The sequence below is a fragment of the Penicillium bovifimosum genome (genome assembly GCF_028826915.1).
Source record: "Penicillium bovifimosum strain IBT 22155 chromosome Unknown utg000007l_segment0_segment0, whole genome shotgun sequence".
NCBI classification, from domain to species: Eukaryota; Fungi; Ascomycota; class Eurotiomycetes; order Eurotiales; family Aspergillaceae; genus Penicillium; species Penicillium bovifimosum.
Genome location: NW_026622716.1, coordinates 773,674 through 799,119, shown reverse-complemented (window position 1 = coordinate 799,119; position 25,446 = coordinate 773,674). Strand labels below are relative to the sequence as shown.

Here is a 25,446-nt window from a genome sequence, read left to right as displayed (position 1 = left end):
ACAACGGACATTGTACTCCACTCTAGCCTCTTTAGTTCCGGATTAACTCAGTGTTGCCAGAGTGGGTTAGGGGGGAGCATGTTTGCCACGAGGTGTCGAATGAAACGGCGACAAAGTGTTTAGGCTAGATGGTGTAATTTTGGGTTTCCCCACTCAACGAACAGACTAAAATGGACTGGTTGCCTAAGATGTACCAAGTGGACGCACTAAACATGGAGATATTACCACTTGGAAACGGCGCTGCACACTGTGGAGAGGAGCATGTCCCCAATTTCCAGAACCCAAATCCCGTCCCGCTTGATCACCCGGTCTCCGGATTTCCGTCCAGGCCAAAGCGCAAGTGATGTTCATTGATAGGGGCCTCGGATCGCCCGTCCAGAGTGTTGCCTGCAGGGTAACTGCAGGGGCGATGCTTCTGGAACACTAGTGGGGGGAGATGATGAACAAACGTGGTCTCCACGAGCTTGAAAACACGATGTTTATTTCTTTATATCCACCAGCGGACACCTTCCTAAACGGTCTTATTGTGGCTGGTACGTAGACGTTTGTGACTGGTCTAGATCATATATCGTCAGTCAAGTCGAACAAAGAGATCTTGTGTAACAAAGGAAAACGTTGGCAACAAAAGACTGACCAGGGTATCTTGGCACAAACCCTAGAAAGTATGGCACCCCGCACGAGGTAAACCATATGGCATAGAAATAACATGCAGATACGAGAATTTGTCGATCGAACAAAAGGATTATTAAGATAATATTCAATAGTGGGCATTCAATTTCTTGGCTCTACGATTGGGCCTGGTTAAGCTTCGCTCCACACGACTCTCCTCCACTCACAAATTCTCTTCAGTTCTCCGAGGGAGCTGTTTTCTTTTTTTGAAACCACCGCCAAGTGCTGCGAAAGCTTGCGATCCAAACTCAAAGCTGAAAAAAATCAATAGAAATCCGGGGAGGTCACGCGACCCTAGCTCTTTATTGGAGCTTCGTCATTGAAAGGGTAAATACGATGAATATGGATTAGCTGGATAAAGAAGGCGGCTTACGCTGAGGAATCTGACTGTGCCAAGCTTGGAATCGTCTCCGAGCGGAGATTTGCCCCTGGTGGATGTGATCAACCATTCAAAATCACGGAAGGATGATTACGCACCGGCCGGTCTGCAGTAAATTCTGGAGCCGCTAGCAGGCGATCGTAGAGGCTGATAAATCAAACCTAAGGAATGTATGCCCCGAGTACTCCGTACGTAGATTTGGATGAGAGGTTTGGGGTGGAAATTTTTTTAGATGTCTCAGATGTCGGTCAGGGGAACTCGGGAACTGCCGAGCCGAGTTTTATGTTGTCTAAGGAGGGATGCACAATCGCATGACATGACAGCTGGGTCATGCTGTCAAGCAATCCAACCTTGGAGGCAAGATCTTGCCACCCAGGGCTCATGCTTGCCCCTTAGGATCTCCATTGATTTACACTGTGCATTGACGTACAAGCTATGTAATCTTGTCGGTCTTCCAAGGTTGGACACAATGCCGTGTCTTATTAGAAAGGGGTTGTTCTTAGACTTGCCTTTTTTACTCACCCCGCTTGTCGATCGAAACTCTATGTACGACGTACATCTCGGCGTCGAGAGGGCTTTCTAAACACGTGCATAGACTAACTACAGTAGAACAAGATGAAAGCTTAGCCTAGTTAACTATCCCCTTAACTTTGTTCTCGAACTGTTCCATGGTTCGACCACGGTTCGACAATGGATTATGCTCTGGTAGATGACTAGCAAATTTCTGCTCCCAACCTTCTTTTGCCAGTTAATCTCTTTATGCCAAGCGCATGAGCCAAGGTTTTTACCACGCCAGTCCCACTAGTCGAGAACCTTGGGTAATATCTAAGCTTATTCTGTACCTCTTTGGCAACGGGGAAATCGGAGAAATAGAATCACAATCTACAGCATGTAGGTATGCATGTCTGAATCGATAGGCCCTTTCATTCCTAGAGATTCTATGTAGTACCTATCTTGATGAACTACTAGGTCATGAACCACTCGTGAACTACAGCACTCCGTATGTCCATGCAACTCCATGGAATATGAGACACATTTCTGTTCAATGAAGACATCACAGGTCCCAACTTTAGGTACGGTGTACACAATAATGGCAAATGACACTCACCACTAAACAACGCCACTAGTAGTTACAATATAGTCACAACAAACATCACAGAGAACAATCTTATCAATCTAGGTACCCCTTTCCAAGCTACGAAGCCCCAATCTCTTCAATCACACCCCGAAACTTCAATATGTAACGCTAATCAAAACCACCAATTTAGATCTTCAACTTCTCGAGCCAGACCACCCTAAGATCCACATTAAAAAGTACGAACGGATATCCCATCGCGGTGGTAACCAACAATATGATAGACTATTGGATCGTCCGCCCCTCAGTCAATGCAACACTACGGAGTACTATCCACCTCGTACTTTCGACGCCTGTAATTACATGTGATCGCCCCGTACTCCGTTCAGAGGAAGCCAAGTCCTGGGTTCGTGCACTCATTCCAATTTACTTTGTACGGAGTACTCCGTGTATATTAGGCTAATGTGCATTGATCGCCAAATCCCGAGCAAACTAAACAAATCCCTGAATACAGTGTTTAGTTAGATGCATGAACCATGTGCAGAATGAGACTTAAGAGCAATATCCAATGTAAACAGACACAATACCCCTGAACCGCGCATACCACCTCAGCCCTGTCCCTGTTTCATTTCAAAGACCATGACACATGCATCGGAATCCGGATTATATGCAGGAGATGGCTAGTCTTTCCACTTAGTGCCCACCTCTTGAGGTTAGCACTTGCTTGGTATCACCAATAGTTCGCAATCATTAATGCATTCCCATTAGAACATGTAGCTAAGCATCACCTGAATGGACAAATTTACATGACTACTGTGGTGATTCAATAACTAGTTACCCTGAGACAATATTCAAGATCAGCGACTAGTTTCACTTAAATCTCTCAATTGTCTTAGCAAGTTAGCAGCTAGTACCCACAAAAGATGACAGGGATCGCAGATTCACATGTCCATGTCCACCGGAATAAGCATATGAATTCGGTTCGGCTTCCGAGTGATCGGCGAATCCTTCGGCTCATTTTCGAGTAAGCTGAGACAGGAACCTTCGGAGATAAGAGATAGTACCGAGTATCCCAGACATAGTACAGCGTACGGGCATTTCTTATTCTTACGGTGGTCTAACATAGCGCTACTAAATCATTCTTGTATCATAGCCCAGGTCCACAGAGGACGGAAAGGGAAGCTCATGGCATTCATCAATCATAAGAAACAACAAGCATAAGACCAGTAGGCTAGAATCGATTAATAAATCAGAGATGATGCAAAATCCATAGAAAGAACATAATGTCTCAATGCAATAGTATGGAAAAGGGGGTACGGAGGGGGTATCACGAATTCGTCAGCCATGCTCAACGAACGCAACAGTATATCCGTTTCCCATGCTATTCCTGAACCGATCCCGTTGAAAATGCTGCACATAGAATAGATAGAGCAGAGCAGAGCAAGGACAGTGCATGTATACATCTACCTGCGTCGAGAGTGTCGCGAATCCCGCCGCCCAACAGGATCATCTTCCTCGTCCTCCTCCTCAACGGGCGCAGGCGTACGTCGCTCTGTGCGCCTCTTCGGCCGTCGCCGACGGTTAGAGCTAATATTACTAGCCGAGTCATCCGGTGCAAGAGAGCGCTCATCATCGAGAAAGTCGTCTTCGCCTCCGCTTTCCCACGTCCCGACGCCGGAAAACGGCGTGCCAAGACGCGCTTCCACGTAGGAGCCGCGGCGGCTCTGGTTTGCGACTGAGAGGCCGGCACCACGTTCGCGGAGCGCGCGTCGGACGGCCTCGGCCTTGCAGTGGAGGGCTTCGAAGGCATCTTCCAAAGCTTCCATTCCGAGGAAAATGTCGCGCTCGACTTCGGCTAACGCGGCGATTTCGGTTTCCTCGTCTAAGGCGATGGGCCCGCCGAATGAGGCGGGTGAGGAGGGGCCACCGGCTCCTTGGCTGGGGGGTCGGAAGCTGCCGTCTACGTAGCTCGGTGTTGGGCCGCGAGAGATACCGCCGCCCAACGGCGTGTTGGAGCGGCTGCCCCAGCGGGAGTTGGGCGTGGTGGTTGGGCCGGTGTCTTCTGCGCCGCTGCGGAGGAAGCCGTCGAAGCGGCCGGAGATGAGGATTTCCCATTCATCGTCGCTGATGGCAGAAAGAGTGGCGAGGACATGGTGGAGAGTGGGGTTGTTCAACATGTACATGGCAGTTTCTGGGTCTCGAGGGAGGGAGGGAAGTCGGTAGAGACGCTGGATGGCAGAGGCGGAGGACACAAGCGCAGAGGGTTTCGGTCGGGGCTTCTCGTCGCCAGCTCGCGGGACAGGAGTGGCTGAATTGATGCCGAGTAAGGAGCAGAACAAGGAGCGTTGGTGGGGTTGGAGATGCGTCAGCATGGCGAAGGTCAACGTTTCATCGTCAACCTCGTTGGGAGCGCTGGTCCCCGGGTCGTTTTGCTCACTCAGCCATTTGTCGACCGCGACCTTCGTCTTACGCGACTGCCGGATGAAGTGGTCGCGGTACTCTTCAGGAACGTCGACGTCCAGTTTCTGCATTGGAATATGCTCATCGCCTGGCGCACCGGTGTCCACACTGGTTGGCGCCATCGTGAAGGGCGGCCACATGGGAAGTTCCCGGCGGCCGGACACGAGCTCCAAAACCTCGCCCCAGCTCACGCCGTCCGGCCGCTCGTCGGAGTCCGCTTGTTCGCATATTTGGCAACTGCAGGGCTCGGAGGAGATATCGCGCGCGAATACAGCCTCCAGACGATCTAATAAACGTCGTGCGACGGACCGGTAACCTGTCGCAACCGCAAGCGACCCATTTTTGTTCATGACCTTCTGGTAATCGTCCAACAACCGGTTATATGGATCGAAGATCTTGCTTGCGACAGCCCGGGACTGCGACTGTCCCTGCGAGAATGGATCCGTTTGACCGAGGCCAGCCAGCAGCGCCCTCGACACCTTGTGATCCAGACCACCGTTTTTCAGCAAGTAATCGACTCGAGGGATCGTGGCGGGCATTTCGGGCGGAGGTGGAGGCGGCGGGGGTGCGCCAAATGCATGTGGGTTTGCTGGTTTGATGAAATCGATGGACTCGTCGCTGGCAGTGCGTCGATGGGACATGGCGGATCGGTTCTGAGTACGTGATGGAGGCTTCGTAGGCGGGGTCATGGGTTTCCGTGGGTGCTGTTGGTTGGGCGCGATAGATGTCGCGTCGGACCCGTTCACTGACTCAACGGCATCACGCATCGTAATGTTCGACGGTGAAGCAGTCATCGTCGAGCGACTGGACCGTTTGGGGATTTTCTTGTCCTCGGAAACCTTCGGCTTGGATTTCGAGCTCGACGACCGGGTAGGTTCGCTCTCATCCTTGGGGGTTTTAGATTTCGTAGGGGTCTCTGTTCGCGAGGTCTTGCTACTGGACTTGGATTTGGTGCCGTCATCCCGTTTCGACCGTAAACTCGACGAGGACCTGTTGACTTCCGCTCTAATCTTGATGTTTGTTTTCCTCTTTGGTTTTTCTTCCTTCTCGTCCTCAACGACACTCCCCTTTCTCGAGGACTCATGGTCAAGACCAGTCAGAGGCGGACTGGGAGGCGCATGGTGGTTCTCCGTCCGGTGGTGGCTGGTACCATTTGTTTTCCCATTTGTTTTCCCATCTTCGAGTTCCGTCAAATCGGTCGGGTCCGGTGTGGGGATATTTGTCTTCCGAACGTCCTCCTTGCTATGAGCCTTTGAGAAACCGGGATATGGTAGACTGGTCCTAGATTCGAGGAACGAGGCAGTCCCCGACCGACTGTCGAGTCCTGGCATGGAGGATCTGCGTAGAGAGGAAGTTGGCGAGGTACCGGGAGGAGATTCACGATCCTTGGTTGACGGGCGGGTCTGTGGCTTTTTGGTTGAAGTCTGGGGAGTCTTCGCCTTCTTCCTATCGTCTCGGTTAGGTCTCACGGGGAACATGGCGAACTTCCGTTCGTAAACTTCGAGACCGGCTTCGAGTTTCTCAGCTCATCGGTTTACCTCGTTATGGTCGTGTCGCACCGCCACTGAGGGGAATGTCCTATTTTTGTCTCTCCAATGCTCTTCTGGTCGGCGCTTAAATCGCGTATCGTGTTGGTCGCTTAATCAGGTGAAACCTGGCATTCCGCGGAGTGCTCAGTCCTCGAATGTAAGAAAAAGAAAGAAACAATAAGCGCATTCAGGTACAAGCGCATGAGATCGGTGAAGTGGGAAGAAATGCATTATGCGGTGAACAAGTCTCGGCCCCCGCCTCTTCTAACTGACGTGGTTTTTGCTGCCTGACTACTCCGTACCCTGACATCAGATGCCCAGATTTCTCCAGATTCTCCAGAAAGTTCAGCTAAACGGCCTGAGGCAGGTATATAAAAAGTTTCAACGGTATTATAGACAGTAGTAATAGTAAATAGTTGAATGTTTGAATGTACATTGGTCTGATAGATCGTAGTAGATCGTCACATGAAGAATCTCGTTATTTGGCTCACATCGATCAATCCGCATGCAAGCCATTCCCAGCCTTTATTGGAGATGTCTCGAGCACCCAATTCCCTTCTTCCTCACGAGCAACCCCGCCATATTGCGCAGCTCTCATCGTCTTGTCACTCGCAGCCGTCAAATCACCCGTGTTGTAATCCCAAACCCATCCCTCCTTGAGCCACATCCAAGTAAGATAGGCGCGTAACTCCTTGTCCTGTGGCAGAACACATTTCCATTCCGGCACAAACCCCACCTCGGTGGCATTCGTCCCTTTCCAGTCAGAGGCCTTGCCGCGCAACTCATCACGACAGAAGATTCGCCAGCTATCAAGGGAATAGGCTCCAATGCCCCGGAGATGTGCGATCTCCCAACCGACACGCAGGTCTTCTTCGTCAATACATTCTTCGCGACCAACGTTTCGGCCGTCCAGCTTTTGCGGGTAGTGGAGCTTGCGGTATCTTTTGCGTTTATCCGGGGGGTTGGACAACCAGGTTTTGGCGAGTGTGATGCATTTCCTTGCGCGTTGATTTTGAAATCCCAGACAGTTGATCATCGATACCAATTCCGAAGATTCTGCTTCTGCCATCGCCTCGATTGTGGGGTATCGTTCAAAGACTTTGAACAAGACAGGTAGGGCGACTCCACCCCGGGTACGATTGAGAAAGATGGTTGCAATGAGTAAACGAAAGGGGTCATGCGCAAGCTGTTCCTGGATAAGTCCAAAAGAAGGTGCGTCGATTGGGGGGAATGGAAGACAAGATTCAGGGTCGACTTGCACACGTGGAAAGTAAGGAGAAAGCTTCGGGGCTCTGATCTGTGGAGTCTTGATTGGTTCTGGAACAAGGAAAGAGACGTTTTTAACAGGGGTCTGGGGGTTGATATCTGGAGATTCGGACACATGACGGGGGCTTTTGGGCGGCGACAACTTGACATGAGGATTGGAAGAGTGATCAGATAGATCTTCCCAATCGGAATCACAATCACTCGCATCAGTTAGGGAAGAATCCGAAGACAAGAACTCCGGGGGCAAATTCATCTCTTTTAATAGCTCTTGGGTTTCAAGGGGGAGCGATGTAGCATGTAGTGAAGACAACATCCTCTGCCTTTTCCTTGGCCGAACGACTTCGGTTTTGTGAACTCCCAGAAAATACTTTGACTGAACCTCATCACTTGAACTCATATCTGGCAAATCATTGGTCTTCAAAAATCCAGGTCCCGTAGCGATGCCTCGGCAGGAAACGAGAGCTGAAGGGAGGTCCGCCGGCCACTATCATTAAGCCTCTGTGGGTTTTCTGGAGATTTTGGTGGAGTAGAAGGCACGACGTGTTCTTCTGTGTCGACGGACTCCTCTTGTCGACCTGTCTGTACACCTAAGCTGACGCGCTTTTTGCGCTCCTTTCTGCGTTCGCGTTTGCGCTTGTTCTTCTCTTTTCGCGACTCATTGATCGACGCACGGCGTTTCGATCGCTTTTGCTCATGTGATACTGCTTGCTCAGAATTCGAAGTTGACGGAGCATCAACCGAACCTGCTTCAGCTGACACGTCAAGGGGAGTATTTCCCTGTTCATGTGATGCTGCTTTCTCAGAGATCGAAACTGGCGGAGCATCAACTGAGCCTGCTTCAGTTGAATAGTCAAGTGGAGTATATCCCTGTTCATGTGATGCTGCTTTCTCAGAAATCAAAGCTGGCGGAATATCAGTCGAACCTGCTTCGGCTGCCAAAATCCCTACCGGGACAAGCTCCTGATCAGTTCTCAAAGGATCAAGCTTATCCTGCGGAGACTCAGCAATCACCTCCTCAGGGGGCGGAGATTGGGTCAAGTCAACAATCAAGGATGATGTACTGGGGCTGCCCGGCGTAGCCTTGGTAGACATATTCGGAATATCGAATGTGTCGTCCTGCTCATGCATCGGCTCATCTACCGGAGCCAAAACCTCGGCCTTGCCTTCGGCTGGGACCTCTGCTGGAACCTCTGCTGGAACCTCTGCTGGAACCTCTGCTGGAACCTCTGCTGGAACCTCTGCTGGAACCTCTGCTGGAACCTCTGCTGGAACCTCTGCTGGAACCTCTGCTGGAACCTCTGCTGGAACCTCTGCTGGAACCTCTGCTGGAACCTCTGCTGGAACCTCTGCTGGAACCTCTGCTGGAACCTCTGCTGGAACCTCTGCTGGAACCTCTGCTGGAACCTCTGCTGGAACCTCCGCTGGAACCTCTGCTGGAACCTCCGCTGGAACCTCTGCTGGAACCTCCGCTGGAACCTCCGCTGGGACCTCCGCTGAGACCTCTGTTGGGACCGGTGCTTCCACAGCCACGGCCAGCTCATCATGCGGAACACCATCATGACTGTGACGTCTGTGCTTATCCTTCTGACTCTTCTTGTTTTTCTTGATTTCCTTGTCCTCCGGGTGATCCAAGCTGCTCCTGGTCCGTTTGCGTTTCGAGCTCTTGGGGCGTGAACCTTCCTCGCCATGGACTTCATCCCCAAACGCTGAGCCGGCATCTTCGGATACTGGAATCCCCCGGTCTTCAAGATAAGTCTTTCGAACAAGTTGGATCAATGCATCAATGCCCGCCTCGTCTAGCCCGGCTTTCGCAGCGATCTCGCGGACTTGGCCGGTGAATTTTAGCCTGGCTGAACGTCGGACGGGTTGGGATTGACTCGTCATGAACGAATGTGATGCAATAAACTGCAGTACTTCAATCTGCTTTTCTGGATCTACAGAGGCGAAAATCATGTCTTCAGTCGTGCCTTCGTTCTCAACAACCACCTTTTCGTCAGAATTGGTGTTGTCGATAGGTGCAGCAGGTTTATCGCCCGGCTCAATCTCGATAGCTTCCTCGGAATGAGTTTGCGGAAGATCGTCATCATCGGTATTGAGATCATCCACCGTGACGTTTTTCCTGATCCTAGAGGACGACTTCAACTTCCGTTGTCTCGCCTCCGCAGGTGTAGTGGCCGATGGGGTGGAAAAATGCGGCGACTTGGTCACTTTGCTACGACGATCATCACTTATGGGGTCTGACGCGCCGTCATTTCCATATGAACTCGAGATGCCGGTATTGTCCGCCATTTTGTCCGTCGTTTCATCATGCGATTCTTCGATGCTCACTTCCTCAGAGAGGATGGAATCAACAGTACGGTCGAAGAACCCTTCGTCGAAGTTCCTGAGGGGATCTATGTCGAAGGAAGGAAGGGGAACAACGACAGCGACGTTGCTAAGGCGAGCCATTGTGGTTCAACGGCAATAGTGGATGGTAGATGGTGGGTTCTTCAAGGTAAGAAGTTGGAGAAGGTTCGTAGGGTCCGTAGACATATCGTGGTGTTTGTTTAGGGGGGCATGGACTACTGAGCAAACGTTCTGGTCAGCAGGAGATAAAGCAATCGACGAACCGGAGACGGTACCTTTGAATCTCGAGTACAAGGCCAAAGGCCTGGGGTTCCCTGGTGTTCTGATATGTTGCAAGGATGTGATCTGTCCGACGCGGTGAGTCGATCCACGCTTAACTATGACGGTGCAACGCGACGACGTGTCCGTGGGATTGGTACTTTGTTCTTCAACAAGAGACAACTTTACACCACCAATTATTCACCGTACTTCACGTCGGTCTTGGCTTCCAGAAATAAAGAACTCATGGACCGAGGTCCCTACTGTGGTAGATCGAAAAGAGCAAGACAATCTCGAAAGCACGGACCGCCTCCGATAAGGACACGCCAATCTACGCGTTGACGCGCTCAAATGATCTGCAACATTTGACAGTGTTCAACAATTACAGCAATCACTCGAACTCTTCCTTGTGTATTGTGATGAATATGTACTTGTATGTCTAGCATATTATTTACTTCGACCAAATATCCCACTCTATACAGAATATCCAGCCGAATTGGCCTGTCTCGGCTCACCAGCAGCGTCAAATGTCCCATTGGGCAAGATCCGAATGAGATGCGCAGTGCTCTGTCCTGGAGCGATCCATGTAACATTGTGGCCGCGTGCCTTCATAGAGGCAACCGTCGCATTGTCAAAAGCATACTCGAAAGTGACCTGGTTCGGTACCAGCTGGTCATGTAAACGGGGTTCAGCCAAAGCCTTGGCAGCCGAGAAGCCCTGGTCAAGGGAATGGATGATGTTCTGGACGGTGGCGGTGATGATACGACTGCCTCCAGCGGAACCTGCAAGGAGGAAGAGTTTTCCGTCGGGACGTTCCACTATGGCGGGCGTGATGGAGGATAGAGGCCGTTTTCCTGGCCGAACGTAGTTGGCGACAGAGGGAATGTATCCGAATGAGTTTGACGAACCGGGGATGGAGAAATCTGCGAGACTCTCAGTCAATTTGGACCTTCAAGCGGGGTTCCGCTACATACCGTTCATCTCGTTGTTCATGATGATACCAGTCTCTGGGACCATGACCTGGCTACCGAACAACAGGTTGATCGTAGTGATAACTGAGATAGCAAGGCCTGTGTGATCGGCTGCGGCAATATGAGAAGTGCCAGGGCTGCGATATACAAAGTCAGCCCAGTTCCAGGGAAACCATGCAATAAGAACTTACGTGTCTAGACTCTCCAGTCCAGCCGGATCATAGGCAGATACATTCTGAGTCCGCGCATCGGAAATCTTGGACCGAATCTCATCAATAGTAGCCTGCTCCAACATTTGCTTCTCATACTCGGCCACGCCATCAACGAACATGGGATCTCCCAAATTGGATCTCTACTTCTGTGTAAGCACTCGGTAACCCAGTGAAAAGCGAACCTATTCCAACCCACCTGACCATATCCAAATCGCATGGCTTCGTCCATCCTGTGTGTACTCAAGTTCACGGATTCCTTGGTCGAAAAGAATCCCTTATATGTCGCAAGAATCTTCAAGATACTCATAGCGACAACTCCACTGGAAGGGGCGGACGTGCTCGTAACCTTGTAGCCGCGATAGTCAATCTGCGAAATATCCCGAATAGCCACCGTGTAGTTGCTAAGATCCCGGAGGGTCATTGTACCATTCTCGGCCTGCAACGCATTGATCATGGTCTCTGCAATTGGTCCCGAGTAGAACGCTTCCGCGCCATGCTTTGCAATCGCCGCCAGAGTGTCCGCGTACCGGCGTCGAGTGATGGTATCTCCCAACCCGAGACGAGTTCCGTTCGGAGCAAAGTCAATTGCCCATGTAGGGTTCTTGGAAAGGAAGTCTTCTCCGTCGCCAACGGCCTGTTTCATATATTTAACCAGATCTTCTGTCACTGGGAAGCCGTCATGAGCGGTGCGGATAGCCGGCTCAATGAGAGTTGCCCATGGAAGAGAGCCATATTTTTTATGCAGGTGCTCCAGACCTCGCACTTCGCCCGGTACGCCACTAGTCTCCTTTTTAGCGCGGCTCTGGCCTCCAGGGGTAGATTCTTCCTTACCTTGCCAGTCCGCCATAAATGGAAGCATCCTCGTTGTTCTTGTACATATCCTCGAAAGCTGCAGCTGGAGCCGTCTCGCGGAAATCAATGAACTCGTAGCTGCCATTCGCTGATCTCACAAGCATGAAACCACCGCCGCCAATTCCGCTGTGATACATTCCTGATATTCATTAGTTTCTCCAAAATACTAGTGTATTGCACGTAGTGAACAGTAGCCTCACCAACGACGCCAATACAGAATTGAGTTGCAATCAACTGTCCAATAGTGTCAGTCCTCACACCCCTATTTCGCATTCCCTAACCTAAACAGATATACTCACAGCATCAGCGGCGTTTCCACCCTTCTTCAAGATATCCGACCCATGACGGGAGCAAATCGAACTTTCGCTAGCAACAGCTCCCAGTTTTCCAGAGTCAATTTGACCAAGATGCAGTCCAAGGTCGGCATTCGGGTCTCGCTCGGACAATTTCGGCTCCAAGGGCGATGTATTTGCGCTGGGAAGATGGGTAAGTACCAAGAACAGCGACAAGATAGCCAAAAATCCTAATCTCATCGGTCGTAACATGTTGACTAGATCCTCCCACCAAGTTGTCTGTGGTAGGGTATGTGTCGCAAGAGTCGTTTCTGGCGAAGAGGAGGTTGGCAAGGCCAAAGGGGCCTATGGCACCATCGGGGTATTAATATTGTCAATCACTCCGGGACACCAATCGTCTAAACAGGGAATTGGTTTACGTCTTTTACCTGCTTCTCCACATCTCGGCCATTGATCTGGCAGGGTTGTTGCATGTTACGGTTGGAGGGCATCCACGTTATCGGACGGATTGGTATAGGATCGACAGCCTCCAGATTGCGGAATGCAACCGTTGAACCGGCCTGGAGGGATGGGGATAAGGGATCCAGCAGGACTTTAAAGGTCGGCACCGCTGTTAAATGTAGCGGTGTATCTCACATGTACTGTGTACAACAAAATCATAGATTCGTATTATTCATCACAGGGATGTGCCACGCGGACATGGTACTCAGGTGACCCCGCAGATAAGAAGCTTTTGGCTTCCCCGAAATCCTCAAAGCCGAGTTGGGGTCGGTTCCGAGGCTCTCAGGGGTCCAAGTGCGCCTTATCAGTTTCCCTTTGATGTGATTGATCGAATAGACTGGGGCATTTCCCATTTACTTATTTAGATAGTACCCTGACTACCCTCCCGGGCGTCATTCTTCAACCAGTTGCTCCAAAACATCTGAAGGATTGGGGGTATCAACTTTGCACTCTAATGGTCTAATCTTCGCTTTCCGCTGCGCGTCTAATCCAAGAGGTTGTCTCTACCCACTCCTGCGGAATCTCGTCCAGCGGTTCCAGTGTGGCTAATACTAGCCGACGTCCCCAGTCGCGCACATACCATCGCTGGCACAGAAGCCGCATGGCAATGCCATAATGCAGAAATAGAACGCGGGCAACCCAGTCGCCATCTTGAAGTAAGGAGAGGAACTTCGCATCGAGGTGCAAAGGCCATGCGATAGGACCGCCGTGGAGCCCAAATTTTGGCCACGGCTCGATTGCCTGGTGCAGTTGCTGCCATGTCATTTGGTAGATCGGTTGGTTTGGTCCTTCATGTGTGTGAATAAATGAACTCAGTCGATCCAGCGACGTGAGAATGTTTCTGCCTTGATGATCAGTCTCGCAAACGCTATAAGATCCGTCCCTAATTCACCGGAACATACTCATGAAGACGAAAGAGAATTTGTGGGCTTTCAACGGGCGTACCGCGGCTGTGTCGTGTTATCATAGTGTTCACGAATCAGGGGGGAAGAATTCCATACTGTTTATGTTCCCCAACCTCCAGGCTTTCCTCGGTGTCAGGAACACACAACCAACCATTCAGCTGTGCATAGGCTCCGGCTTCATTTATTCGGGAGAAAAGCATAGCGGGGCCGGACATCAATGTGCGAACTTCGAGTACCACCGAAAGCGGATCCATCGGTCGATTATCGAGCGATAGCACCCGAACACCCATGGCAAAGAGCATTATGAAAATTGAGGCGACAAAGGCTGGTTCATATTCTGGAGGTGAGATGTTTGCTAGAACTTTGCTCAATCCAGAACAGGCCTGACTCTGGTATTTCACTGCAGAATCAATCCAGGAAGCCCGATCGTCGGTCTCTAGCGAAGCTAGATGTAAGGCTGATAGTGCGTGGATGCTGTCGAGCAGGTAGGGACATTCTGAGGCCATGCGAGGAATAATCATGGAGAGATGGTGCGCAGAGAGTCCGTCTTGCGACAGAGTGTGATATGTCGAAGTCATCCACTGGTGGAGTAATCTCGTCTCAAGCAAGCGTACCGTCTGTGGATCTACTGTCGGAATCACGGTGCCGCTTTCCGTCTCATCCTGGCCAGTGGATGATGCCATTGGGCTGGTATCCTCATCTTCATTTGGTGGAGGATAATTGCAGTCCAATTTTCGTTTCTTGCACAGACTGCATTTTGGAACACCTTCGTCACACTAGGGGTTGCGTCAGAACTTATGTCTGGATGATTGGAAACTTCAATTCTGAGAAGGCTCTCAGCCTCTCTCAACCAGGGCAATATCCCATGCACGATGACAGCACGCGCTCACTAACCTTGACATGTCTCCTTTTACACTCCAAGCACCCCTTCCTAGATTTTGTATGGCTGCGACGCGATGGCATTGATGGCTACTGCCATTCAGGAACATGAATCACGATAACTCGAATATAGCAAGAAAACTGAAAAACAAAAAGAGAAGCACAAGCAGCCCCATCTCATATCTCGGACAAACTAGATCCGTGATCCGACCTCGGTCCTTTCTGGGGGATCTGCACATGACACACCGTGATTGGGCAGCCACCGGCTTTTGCATCTCATGTCTCACGTGATTGGCACGTTAGATCTGTGAACCCCTCGACCCGGGGCCCCGGGGGAAACAGAAGAGCAAGGGAAAATAAAATCACGATCAGAGACTGCCTCGGTAGTCTGTAGGCCTTCGACCGGGGTCCGTTGTCGACTTATCATCGTCAGGGTGGAGACCGTGTCTGAGCGTTTCCTGACACGGAACATGATCGACATGAGAAGGGACAATCACGAGATTCTCGGAATGCTAGGATTTTCGAAGAATAAAGCAGGCGATATGAACTCTGATGGAGTACTCAAGTACATAGAATATCGACTAACCTAGTACTTAAGAATGGATATATCAGATCCCACCTGGGCAACTTTGGGGGTGTAGACACAATCTAGTGCGCAGGTGTAAAAGATAAGCTTCCTATCCTGAGCCATCTCTAACATGACTCGGGTAATGAATCAAGACCCGCCCACAATGACTCAGTGACTTTCTATGACAATCTGGAGACTGGATCTTCTTTACTGCGTAAATAGTCCGTGAGGCTTCTCTTATATCGACAAAGCGTTGTTGATTCTAATCTTCATTTGCGTTTCGAGGCCCGTAGATCCCAAACACTCGGTGGGCTATGACCTATCTATCAATGAACACATCTAGCATACCTATACCGCCATAACAAAGCAGCCAATACACAGCAGATATTGAAGCAGCTATCCCTACTCGTCCATGATCTGCTTAGACAAGGATGTTTCGAGGTACTCCGCACATATGCCTATCATGTGGCTTCCGTTCTTTGCTCTCCCCTTCTCCCAGCACCGTCTTTTCTGCCTCACTCCCTCCCCCGAACAAGCTCAAGAGTCAACAGTCGCCCAGTCTCTCTCCTCGTTGTACGAAGTACTCTTCGTACTCTTTGACCTTTGTATTGGCTCTGGTAGATACACAGTGAACCAACCAGTCAAGGAACAGACTAGTGACTAGTCTCCGCTGTCAGCCACGGGGTAGATCCACCAAATCTTGGCTTAATGTGAATCTGAGCTAAGCTGATTACCGTCAAGGCAGTGAGTACAGACTCCAAGCCAGTCCCGAAAGTAAGCAAATAATAACTAAATTAACTAGTTACCTCGTAACTATAACTAACTAACTGATAAAAGTGATAGACAAGACTCAACCTGGGCCTGCGGCCCTCCATTCGTTCCACTCATAGAAATTCCCTTGCAATCAATTCCTTCAAGTTGCTTCCCTCGAGTTCAGGCAACTCGCCGATCCGAAAATTGTTGAGGGCAGTTGTGGACTCTCCAAATAATGCAACTAACTCTAAGTGGTTCGGAGAGAAGAGGTCGACCATCACTGCACCAGTGCAACCATACGAATGTTCCTGCCCTGGTGAACTTGTCTGCGTAGTTCCCCTTCTGTTATTGCCCCAATCACTATCTATAGATGTTCCTGCCCTAGATCCGCGGACGCCGTAGGTTGTTTCCTGTTTCCTTGCCCTAACTACTTCGTTACCATGGCTATCCTCACACCTTCTATAGCTTCATCATTACGCAACCATGTACACAGTAGATGTTCCTGCCCTGGGGTGGTCGTAGTTTCCTTGCCCTAATCACTCCTTCGTGGCGTTCCCATGGCCACCCTCACATCTAACTACGTTGTACCTGTGGCTTAACCATTACCTAACCATGTAGATGTTCCTTCCCTGACGAAGTCGTAGTTTCCTTGCCCTAATCACTCCTCCATGGCGGTTTCATGGCCACCCTCACACCTACCTACTTCGTATAGCTTGATGTTTACACAATCAATGTATAGATGTTCCTGCCTGAAGACAACGTGATTTCATGTTCTCTGGCCCTAACTACTTTGCCCAACCATGTAGCTGTTTCTGCCAAGGTGAAGACTCCTCTGTTTCTTGCCCTAGCTCCTCGGTTCTCTATGGCGCTTTTTTTTACATGGGCACCCTCATATCTAACTACCTTGTAGTTTCATGTTTACTTATTATTATTATAGTCTTACTCTGAATAGGCGGCTGGCCGGTTTCATGTTTACTTAATATAGATGTTCCAATCCATATCTGATGGTTCCTGCCCAGGCGAAGTCGTAGTTACCTTGCCCTAACCACTTGTCCATGGCGGTTCCATGGCCACCACCACACCTACCTTGGTAGTACTTCAGTTCGTTGTCACTTCCTGTTTACTTGCTCGTTGCCATGGACTGTCCCAAGCAATACTTATTCCCGCCCTTTCGTCTGAATCTCTGCTTTCTTTTCTCCTTTCTCCTCTCCCCACTGCCACTGGCTATTTTCATTTGCACTGCAATTGATTATCACGTTCACGATGAACTCCTCTTTTCCTCCCGTTTTTCCTCCCCCCCGTCTCTCTTCCTCCCCCCGTCGTTCCTCCCCTCTTCTCTCTTCCTCCCCCCGTCTCTCTTCCTCCCTCCGTCTCTCTTCCGCCCGCCGCCTCTCTTCCTCCCGTTTTTCCTCCCCCCGTCTCTCTTCCTCCCCCTCTTCTTTCGTCCGCCCCCCTCCCCTGAAGTCTTGTCTGATCCGCGTGGATGAGGACCTGGAGGAGCTCCCATCTGACGAGCCCTTCGTCCGGAAGTCTGTGCACTTCCCGAATGATGCGGACCTCGAGCAGGTGAGACCCATTCCAGCCAGGGATGTCTCTCCACCTTGTTCGAGTGAGGTCACCTCGCTCGACAAGGCGGAGGCTGAAGACATCGGCGCATTCGACATGAGTGCGCTCCTGGAAGTCTTGTCAGAACTCGATGGATCGACCGATACGCCGCCCCCAACGCCCGTCCACAAGCCCTTGGAAGTGCCAGTCACATTCAATCCTCCACCAGAGGATGGAGGTTCACGCGTGGTCGTCCAGACACGCGGCCAGGTTGGGCCACAGGCCCACTCCTGGATCAACCACCTCTGCTGGGGGTTGTTTGTACTGGCATTCATCGTACCAAGGCTTGCGCCAGCCTTGCTCGCCGGACTCGCGTTCCTCTTTATTGTTGGGGCATGTACCAGATCCTGATGGGTCGGCACACCATCCACAGAGGTAAGTCAAGACTTCATTCTTCTCTTCTCTTTTGTTCCTGTTTTGTTTTGTTCTTGTCCCGAGGCTTTTGCCGTTTGCTTTTCCTCGAAAACTCACAAAACCCCAAAAAAATCTCATTTCGTGCTTGTTGTCGTTGCGTTTCGTTCTTGATCCGAGGCTTTTGCCGTTTGCTTTGCGTTTTGCCGTTTAGTTTTACCCTTTAGTTTTACCCTTCAATATACTTACCCTTTACTTTTATCCTTTACTTTTACCCTTTACCCTTTCTCTTCTCTAGGTATAGGCCGAAGGCGAGCGTTTCTGTCTGTGATCGTGCGGAAGGCAGCAGAACGCGTGGTGGCCTGATTGTGTGGCGACGGGGGTAAGTCTCCCCTTGGACTCGAATGCTTCTGTGAGCTGACTGGAATGAACTACAGGTGGCTGGTGGGTGTCGCCGCCGCGGGTCGTACCGATCGAACGTCTCTGTCTGTGAACATGCGGAAGGCAACAGAGCGTGGGGAGGCTCAATTGGATGGCCACGGGGGTACGCATCTTTCCTACATCTGATGCCTCTGTGCGCTGACATGAGAATCAATCGTAGGTGGCTGGTGGGCATTGTCGCCGCGACTCCGGTCGGTCAAATGTCTCTGTCTGTGAACGCGCGGAAGGCAGCAGGACATGTGGTGGCTCAATTGGTTGACGACGGGGGTAAGTATCTTTCCTATATCTGTGAGCTGACATGAGAATCCATCATAGGTGACCGGTAGGTACCGTCGCAACAACTCGAATCGCTCGGATGTCTCTGTTTGTGAACGTGCGGAAGGCAGACAGAGTCGTGTGGTGTTTCCCCCAACCATGTGAGTATGACTCTGTTCCTCTGTACATCACTTTGGCATGCTGACCACGCAAATTTACGGCGCAGATACGTTCGCTCCATAGAGTGCGAGGGAGATGGAGCAGAGAGGGTGAGACTGAGCTGAAGGAGGTGGTCGTATCTGTGCTTCAACATGTACGACAGAAATGGAAAACTCCTTTCCGATGTGTCGAGTAATCGTCTCTCACTGTAAATAACTGTCTTATATTAGAGTAGTGTACAGACAGTACAGTGCCTCCCTAAACAAAATACCAACAACAGTATTCTGTCCAGTTAGCTGGCTCTCCGTCAACTGGCAAACCTCCAACCAACTGGCGAACTTTCCGCCAACTGGCAAGACTCTATCCCTACGAACTGCCCTGATAATCCAACTGCGACACGGTAAGGCTAGCCACAGAATGCTCGTATTTAATTTGTGTAGTGGCCGGACGACAGCTTATTATATGGGATAAACCGCCGGAGACATTTATCGAGCTTCCATAAAAGAACAGGGCAGGATACGTGAGTCTCGTGTCTCGACTTGCCCTAAAAGGGCCCTTAAAAATGCTTCATCACTGATACTTCTTATTCAAAGGACTATGGCGCTATAATATCATATGTACGAATTAATCCGCAAATGCAATCCCCAACTCTCACCACTTAACGCTGAACAACCTCAAAACTCAACCTGGAATCTCGGATTCGTCCGTATCCGCTCACCATACACCCAAAAGATCACAGGCAGCGCGCACAACGCCAAGGCAATAAACCCAAGCAGTGAATTTCCCCATCCAAGCCCTAGAGTCTCATACATCTTCGGACCCGCAAGCGGAAGCATCGCACCGGCAAGGGAGCGGAATACTGTGTTGGCAGCCATAGCCGAAGCAGCGTAGACTGTAAATGCGTCGACGAGGTATGTGCTTACGGCCATCTACATGAACACTATTATCAGTCGGAGTCATATAGAGGGTTGGAGATGGAAGATCGCTACGAAAAAAAAGCCACTTACAAAAGAAATCATCATGCCGACACCCAAAAGCGACGTCCCGATGATAGGTACTATCCAGTGCACTTTGTAATATGCGCTCCAGCCGTACATGAACAGTGAGGCGGGGATGAATAGCGAGCCCGGGATCAGCGGGGGAAGACGGTATTCGGGCTTTTTCTCGCCGCTTCTGGCGGAGAGGTGCACTATTAATTTGTCGGATGTTGTGCCCAGCATAAATAGGCCGACGAAGGATCCGATGCCAATGCCGAGGTAGGAGAGGCCGACTGTGCCTTCGGAGAAACCGTATTCTTGCTCGAAGACGACGGTGATGGTCGTGAAGAGGAGGTAGAGATATCCGTAGATTACGCCGACGTAGAGGGAGAGGAGGAAGACGATGGGGGAGAGGAAGAGCATTTTTGTTGGGCGAACGATGGAGAACATGAAGAGGTCTTTGGGTGTGCGGCCTGTGTCGAGGGCGGAGCGTAGGTTCATATTTCCGGTTTCTTTTTGGAGTTTCTTGGTCTTCCGGGCTAGTAGGGTTGGGGCGTAGGATTCACGGATCGTGAGGATTGAGCTTACAGCGACGGCAGCACTCTGTTTGTGATTTGTTAGATTGATTCAGGCGTGGGGACTGCAGTATTGACTTACTGCCATCGCCAGTACATAGAACGTCCATCTCCAGCCCTTTGCTTGTGCTAGGTATGCGCCAGCTTCGATGGGATTAGCCCTGATAAATGCAAGATAGGAAGGATATGAACTTACCAATGGGACCAACTACAGGCCCAATCATAGGCCCAACCGCCCAAGCCGCCATGGCAGCGCCTCTCTTCTCTTGTGCAAACATATCGGCAATTGACCCGGCACCGATAGTCAGCGGACAACTACCGGCAAAGCCAGCGAGGAATCGAAAGACAACTAGACTGCCCATCTCGGGTGCAACGGCGCAGCAGATCGTCCACACAACGTAGAGAATATTGCACGAATTGTATATCCATTGTCGACCGTATATCTCTGATAACGGTGCAATAAGCAGAGGACCGAAACAGTATCCCAACAGGTATACCGAGACCACGAAAGCCGAGAGCTCAATGTTGGTGACCTCAAAATCCCGGAGTAAAGCAGGTACGCCCGGGGCGAACATGGATGATCCCAGGGGACTATGTTTGGGTTGGCAATGTTAGTTTGGTTCGATTCAAGAAGATTGGAGATGACCGTGCGTACGTCAGGAAAGTGATTAAGGCAATGGAGCATGTTGCTCCGACTTTCCGCTTTGTTGACCAGTTCAGGGGATTCTCGGGGTCATCTGGACCATCCCAATCGACGATGTTCGGGTCGGTTTCTTTTTCTTCTTTCTCAGCGTCTGTGTTCTGGGCCGGGCCTTTTTCGAGATCGGTGCTTTGGGCTACATTGTCGACCACTATTGATTTTTCGGAATCGATCTGAGTTATTTCGTGATTACTCGCCGTCGGAGTAGATCCGTTGACGGACGGAGTACCTGCATCAATCGTCTTAGATATATGCTCTTTCTTTGTTTTTGCTGATGCTATATGGGAGTGGGGCAGTTCCAGTAGGAAATAGGAGAGATGGAACTAACCTTCGCCGTCATTCATTTTGGATGAATCTCCGGATCTTTGAATATAAGCAGGAGATCGTTGGCAACGGCACTCTTCCTTCCGAAGCACTTCCTGTTCGGTCTCTTTTCTGTCTCGGCAATGTATACAGCCCGTCCAGGTCTCAGAAGGCGGGCAAGTGCTCCTGGGCTGTGGACTATTCTGCGAGTCACAGAAGTCAGGTGGAAGGAGCAAATCCGTGAAAGAAAAGAGAGCAGAAGAAGAACAAAGGAGGTCAAAACCTCCGAGCAGACAGTTTTATTAGGACCTCGCGCTAACTTCGGTGCGGTTTGAACCCGGCTATTGCATAAAATCACCCCCCATTTACCCCCCAGTCACCACCATCTTATATTAGATATCCCATCCATTCTAGAATTCTCATTGGGTGAGATTCCAGCCTCTTGGAAGTCACGCTGCACATTGCATATTGGATCTTATGAAACGTGGATTAATATGCACAATCCCGGCCAGATCGGTCGGCAAGCGGTGATATCGAAAGAGTCGGACATCGGACTCGATTCCGCCGAGAGGCCTAAGCTGTAGAGAAGATTGACATATCCGTTGTATTTGTTCCTATTGTCAATGATTTGGCCTCGTCAATTGTATGGCCTCCACTGTTCTTCTCTTTTTCCCCGCGCTTCAAGATGGGGAATAAACATTACCCCCGCAAAAGGGTTGGACGTTCCCCCACAACTTGGCTCCACCTCAAGGAGTCAGGGAGAAATACTCCGTACATAACTTTATGCATCCGGACATAAACCCGGTAGATTTCTTGGCTTTGTTATAAAATCTGATTGAGGTGCAATGATTGGTGGGGTGGTTGGCGAGTTCGGCACAGAAATGCCGAGATCATACTGTTTCAGTATCTCACGACCTTGCTATCTGGTCCCATTGGTAATATGCGGTGTGAACGAACAAGTTGGATCACCTCAACCTTGTAAGCCGGCTGTATTTGCAATGCGAATATATAAGTTCGCATATACGGAGAACGGATGTGGCTATAAGAACCGCTATTTGGCCCATCTCGGCCCCTCGGGTAAAGATTATGATCCATGGATGAGTCTAGATCATTTTGGGAGTCACTTCTTCAGTATGTACGGAGTACATTGATATGTACCTAGCCTCCACGCTCAATGCTAATTTACAGTATATGTACATCTATTGAAAAGGGGCTGATCTCCGCACAGCAAAGAATGAAGAACAAGGTTGTCAGTTTGTCACCCCGGTAGATCATGAACCGGTATACAATGTGCAACATCTTGTTCCTCAGAAAATCATTCTGCCCTTGTTCTGCTTCTGGTTGACATCATAGTTCTTCCAAACCAGAATGCTAGGAATAGTCAACACCAGAATGGCAGTGGAAGCAATGCAGTTCAAGCGCTGGGCATAGCCCCATGTATACGCGACGGCTTGTCGAAGAGGAGATCCCCACGGGTAGGTCGACTGAACGTTGATACCATCTAAGTAGATCTGAGTGGCGTTCGCTTTCAGGTTGTCCGGCAGTTGGGCCGTGAGGGTGTTGACGAAGACATTGTTGTAGATAGCCGCGCCAACGGCAAGCCCAATTGCACCGCCGATGTTCGAAAACAGGCCGATGAGAGCCAACATCATCGGTGTTCCCTCGCGACCACCTGCCGCCATAACCGCCATGTCTTCGCCAATCACCAGTGTGCCACCGGCGAAAGCAATGAAGATCTGACACATGACAACGTAACCGATGCCGTGGTCGGCACCGCGGAAGTAGATCATTAAGCCAGAGCCAAGGAGCATGAGCGGTGCTCCGAAGAATAGGCAAATGTATTTGAAATGCGCGGTGGCCCAGATGACAGCACCGATAATGGGCGAGAAGAAGCAAGAGCCGACGTTGTAGATCTGGAGCATGTAGTTTGCCTCGACAGCGGTGATATCATAGGAGATCAGGACGTAGTTGTAGAAGTACTGGTCCCAGAGTTCGAAACTGAAGAATAGCACGGCGGCGAGTGTGCATGCGCCTAGAATGGTCGGGCGCTTGATCAACTCGTAGCGGATAAAGTGGAATCGTGCACCCCATTTCTCCCATGCCGCGAAAACAACCAACATCACCACTCCCAGAATAATGAGCACAATGAAGCTTGCGCTTGAATATTCCGAGCGCCCGTACTGCGCCAGGCTGAATGGTAGGAGGAACATGACCCAACCGATCATGAGTAAGAAAGCGCCGATAACTAGCAAGGAGATGTTAGTCAAGGTATGAGATGAGCTTTTGATATGGGTATGAATCTTACCATCGAACTCATGAATATAATGGAGAATAGACTGTTGCACAGTCCGACCACTAGGTTTACGGCGGAAAATGCCGTTCTTTTCGGCCTTCTTCTCATAGTACTTGAACACCATGGCAAGGGGCAAGAACACAAACGGCACCACAATGCAGAAGATGCCATAACCCCAGCGCCATCCAAACATCGTGTAGACCGAGTTGGCCGCCAGCCCGCCGGTGAAGGCGGTACAGATGAAAGGAGTTTGCATAAACCCGAAAGCGAACGCTCGGTTCCTCAGACCCGAGGTATCGGCGACGAAGATGTTCAAAATCAGATACACACAGTTATATCCAATCCAGTAAAGCACATAGCCTGCCGCGTATCCATTGGGCCCGTTGCATGCGGCCAGAACAACCATGCCGAGCAGGTAGATGCTGGTCGAGACCACCAGGGCCTCAGCACGACCCCATAGATTCAAGGTCTTACCCAGCGGTAGCTTAAGAACACCGCCAACAATATTCGCCAGGATATAAGCGGTTGAGACCTGTGGTGCGGAGCGGAAGCCTCCTTGGATGTAATTGATGAGAAACCCGCTGATATTCGAGTGAAAAGCCAACATAAACGTGCAAATCCAGATCCTGCATATTCAATCATTGTCAGAGATTCGAGTTCGTCGCCATAGTCCCCGGAAAAAAATAGTGTCGCAGTCGACTTACCATGCATAGATTCCAACCAACGCTGGCCAGCTCCAGACGAGCGCAGCTGCTTCCGCCTTCTGTTGGCCCAACTCCGCACCCTCGGTGACACAATCGGGATGTTGTGCTAGTTCCTTCACATCGTCGAATACGTCGCCATGGCGAGAGCTCTCTGAGCCAGACGCAGCTTCGGTGTCATATAGAGACGAGTCATCGCCGACTCGGACCTCCGACGCCTCCTGTTTGGTGTTTTGCGGATTCGGTGATTGATTCCGCAGTATGGTTCTGTCGGGACTTTCGTCGTCATAACCTCGGTCGGAGACACCCATCACTGGTTGTTAGCTCCGTGAATCCAATCACAGGAGGCGCAAACCGTGTGCCAGATCCTCAATGGCTTTACGGAAGCCGTTGGAGGTTATGCAAAGAATCAATGGGTGAAAGAGGAGATGAAAAGGAGAGGGGAAAGATCTGCAACGTCCGGAGGGGTTCTTTCCCTCTATGTTCTGGAAGCACAGAGGCCCGGGATTCATCGGTACCCAACTGTCTCCTTTTTTTTTTTTTTTTTGGCCGTGGCTCTCAAGACCGGCGATGCGATGAGTTAGATCAGATAATTCAGGGTGGGTGGGTCCTCAATCTGATAAGTCGCCCAATTAGCGGCTGTGGTGGCTGATGGCCGTCGCCCATTCGCCCCTTAATGATGTGGAAGTCTTTGCTATGATTGGTCCACCAAGAAATATTTCTCTTGATCTGGACTAGCGTGAATTTTCCCGGCAAAGCTTGAAAGATCTCGTTCTTGCTACCTGCCACATGCGGCATCCGGCATCCGGTTGCGTCCACAATACGGACATTACCTGGGTACTGTACGCAGTACAATATTCTACGCAGCTCATGGAATCATCTGTCTCACTCGCTCTATTTATCCGTACCACTTGCTACAGTAACATGAGGCTATTTACCGTATCCGGGGTCCCTTGCATGTCCACGCGCTGTCCGTGCATCACTGCATGATCTCGAATAGAAGTCACTGTACATCGCAAGGCAAACTGAACGGATGTGGATCATGACTGTATCAGACTGTCGGAGAGGCCGGAGATGTGTAATCTCGCTTATCAGATTTTAAGATTTTAATCAGATATGCACAACCGGGAAACGCGACGCCAAGCCCCACTTTTCTCAGTGCGCGCGGCT

At 50.5% G+C, this 25,446-nt stretch overlaps 7 protein-coding genes across 7 annotated transcripts; 1 reads left to right on the top strand and 6 right to left on the bottom strand.

Annotated features, from left to right (window-relative positions):
- Window positions 1–3,586: 3,586 nt before the first annotated feature.
- On the bottom strand, window positions 3,587–6,061 carry N7515_009212 (uncharacterized protein; the record flags this gene model as incomplete). The annotated part of the gene is made up of 1 exon (XM_056669956.1): window positions 3,587–6,061. One exon carries the CDS (start codon window positions 6,059–6,061, stop codon window positions 3,587–3,589), a length of 2,475 nt encoding a protein of 824 aa, XP_056517755.1.
- Window positions 6,062–6,608: 547 nt separating this feature from the next.
- Window positions 6,609–9,826, bottom strand: N7515_009211 (putative pre-mRNA splicing factor; the record flags this gene model as incomplete). The annotated part of the gene is made up of 4 exons (XM_056669955.1): window positions 6,609–7,777; window positions 7,864–8,155; window positions 8,390–8,566; window positions 8,879–9,826. The coding sequence occupies 4 exons, from the start codon at window positions 9,824–9,826 to the stop codon at window positions 6,609–6,611; spliced, it is 2,586 nt and encodes an 861-aa protein (XP_056517754.1).
- Window positions 9,827–10,456: 630 nt separating this feature from the next.
- N7515_009210 (gamma-glutamyltransferase) lies at window positions 10,457–12,562 on the bottom strand (the record flags this gene model as incomplete). Its single annotated transcript, XM_056669954.1, has 7 exons — window positions 10,457–10,905; window positions 10,957–11,090; window positions 11,145–11,305; window positions 11,362–11,944; window positions 11,997–12,156; window positions 12,218–12,251; window positions 12,317–12,562. The coding sequence occupies 7 exons, from the start codon at window positions 12,560–12,562 to the stop codon at window positions 10,457–10,459; spliced, it is 1,767 nt and encodes a 588-aa protein (XP_056517753.1).
- A 708-nt stretch (window positions 12,563–13,270) lies between these two features.
- Window positions 13,271–14,685, bottom strand: N7515_009209 (uncharacterized protein; the record flags this gene model as incomplete). The annotated part of the gene is made up of 4 exons (XM_056669953.1): window positions 13,271–13,652; window positions 13,714–13,761; window positions 13,813–14,492; window positions 14,599–14,685. Coding segments are annotated over 4 exons (1,197 nt in total), but the record flags the coding sequence as incomplete, so codon positions are not given.
- Window positions 14,686–17,179: 2,494 nt separating this feature from the next.
- Window positions 17,180–17,872, top strand: N7515_009208 (uncharacterized protein; the record flags this gene model as incomplete). The annotated part of the gene is made up of 1 exon (XM_056669952.1): window positions 17,180–17,872. One exon carries the CDS (start codon window positions 17,180–17,182, stop codon window positions 17,870–17,872), a length of 693 nt encoding a protein of 230 aa, XP_056517751.1.
- A 1,529-nt stretch (window positions 17,873–19,401) lies between these two features.
- Window positions 19,402–21,323, bottom strand: N7515_009207 (MFS transporter; the record flags this gene model as incomplete). The annotated part of the gene is made up of 6 exons (XM_056669951.1): window positions 19,402–19,656; window positions 19,735–20,307; window positions 20,362–20,423; window positions 20,476–20,870; window positions 20,935–21,208; window positions 21,308–21,323. 6 exons carry the CDS (start codon window positions 21,321–21,323, stop codon window positions 19,402–19,404), a joined length of 1,575 nt encoding a protein of 524 aa, XP_056517750.1.
- Window positions 21,324–22,589: 1,266 nt separating this feature from the next.
- Window positions 22,590–24,587, bottom strand: sit2 (putative siderochrome-iron transporter; the record flags this gene model as incomplete). The annotated part of the gene is made up of 3 exons (XM_056669950.1): window positions 22,590–23,527; window positions 23,588–24,201; window positions 24,280–24,587. 3 exons carry the CDS (start codon window positions 24,585–24,587, stop codon window positions 22,590–22,592), a joined length of 1,860 nt encoding a protein of 619 aa, XP_056517749.1.
- Between the last annotated feature and the right edge of the window lie 859 nt (window positions 24,588–25,446).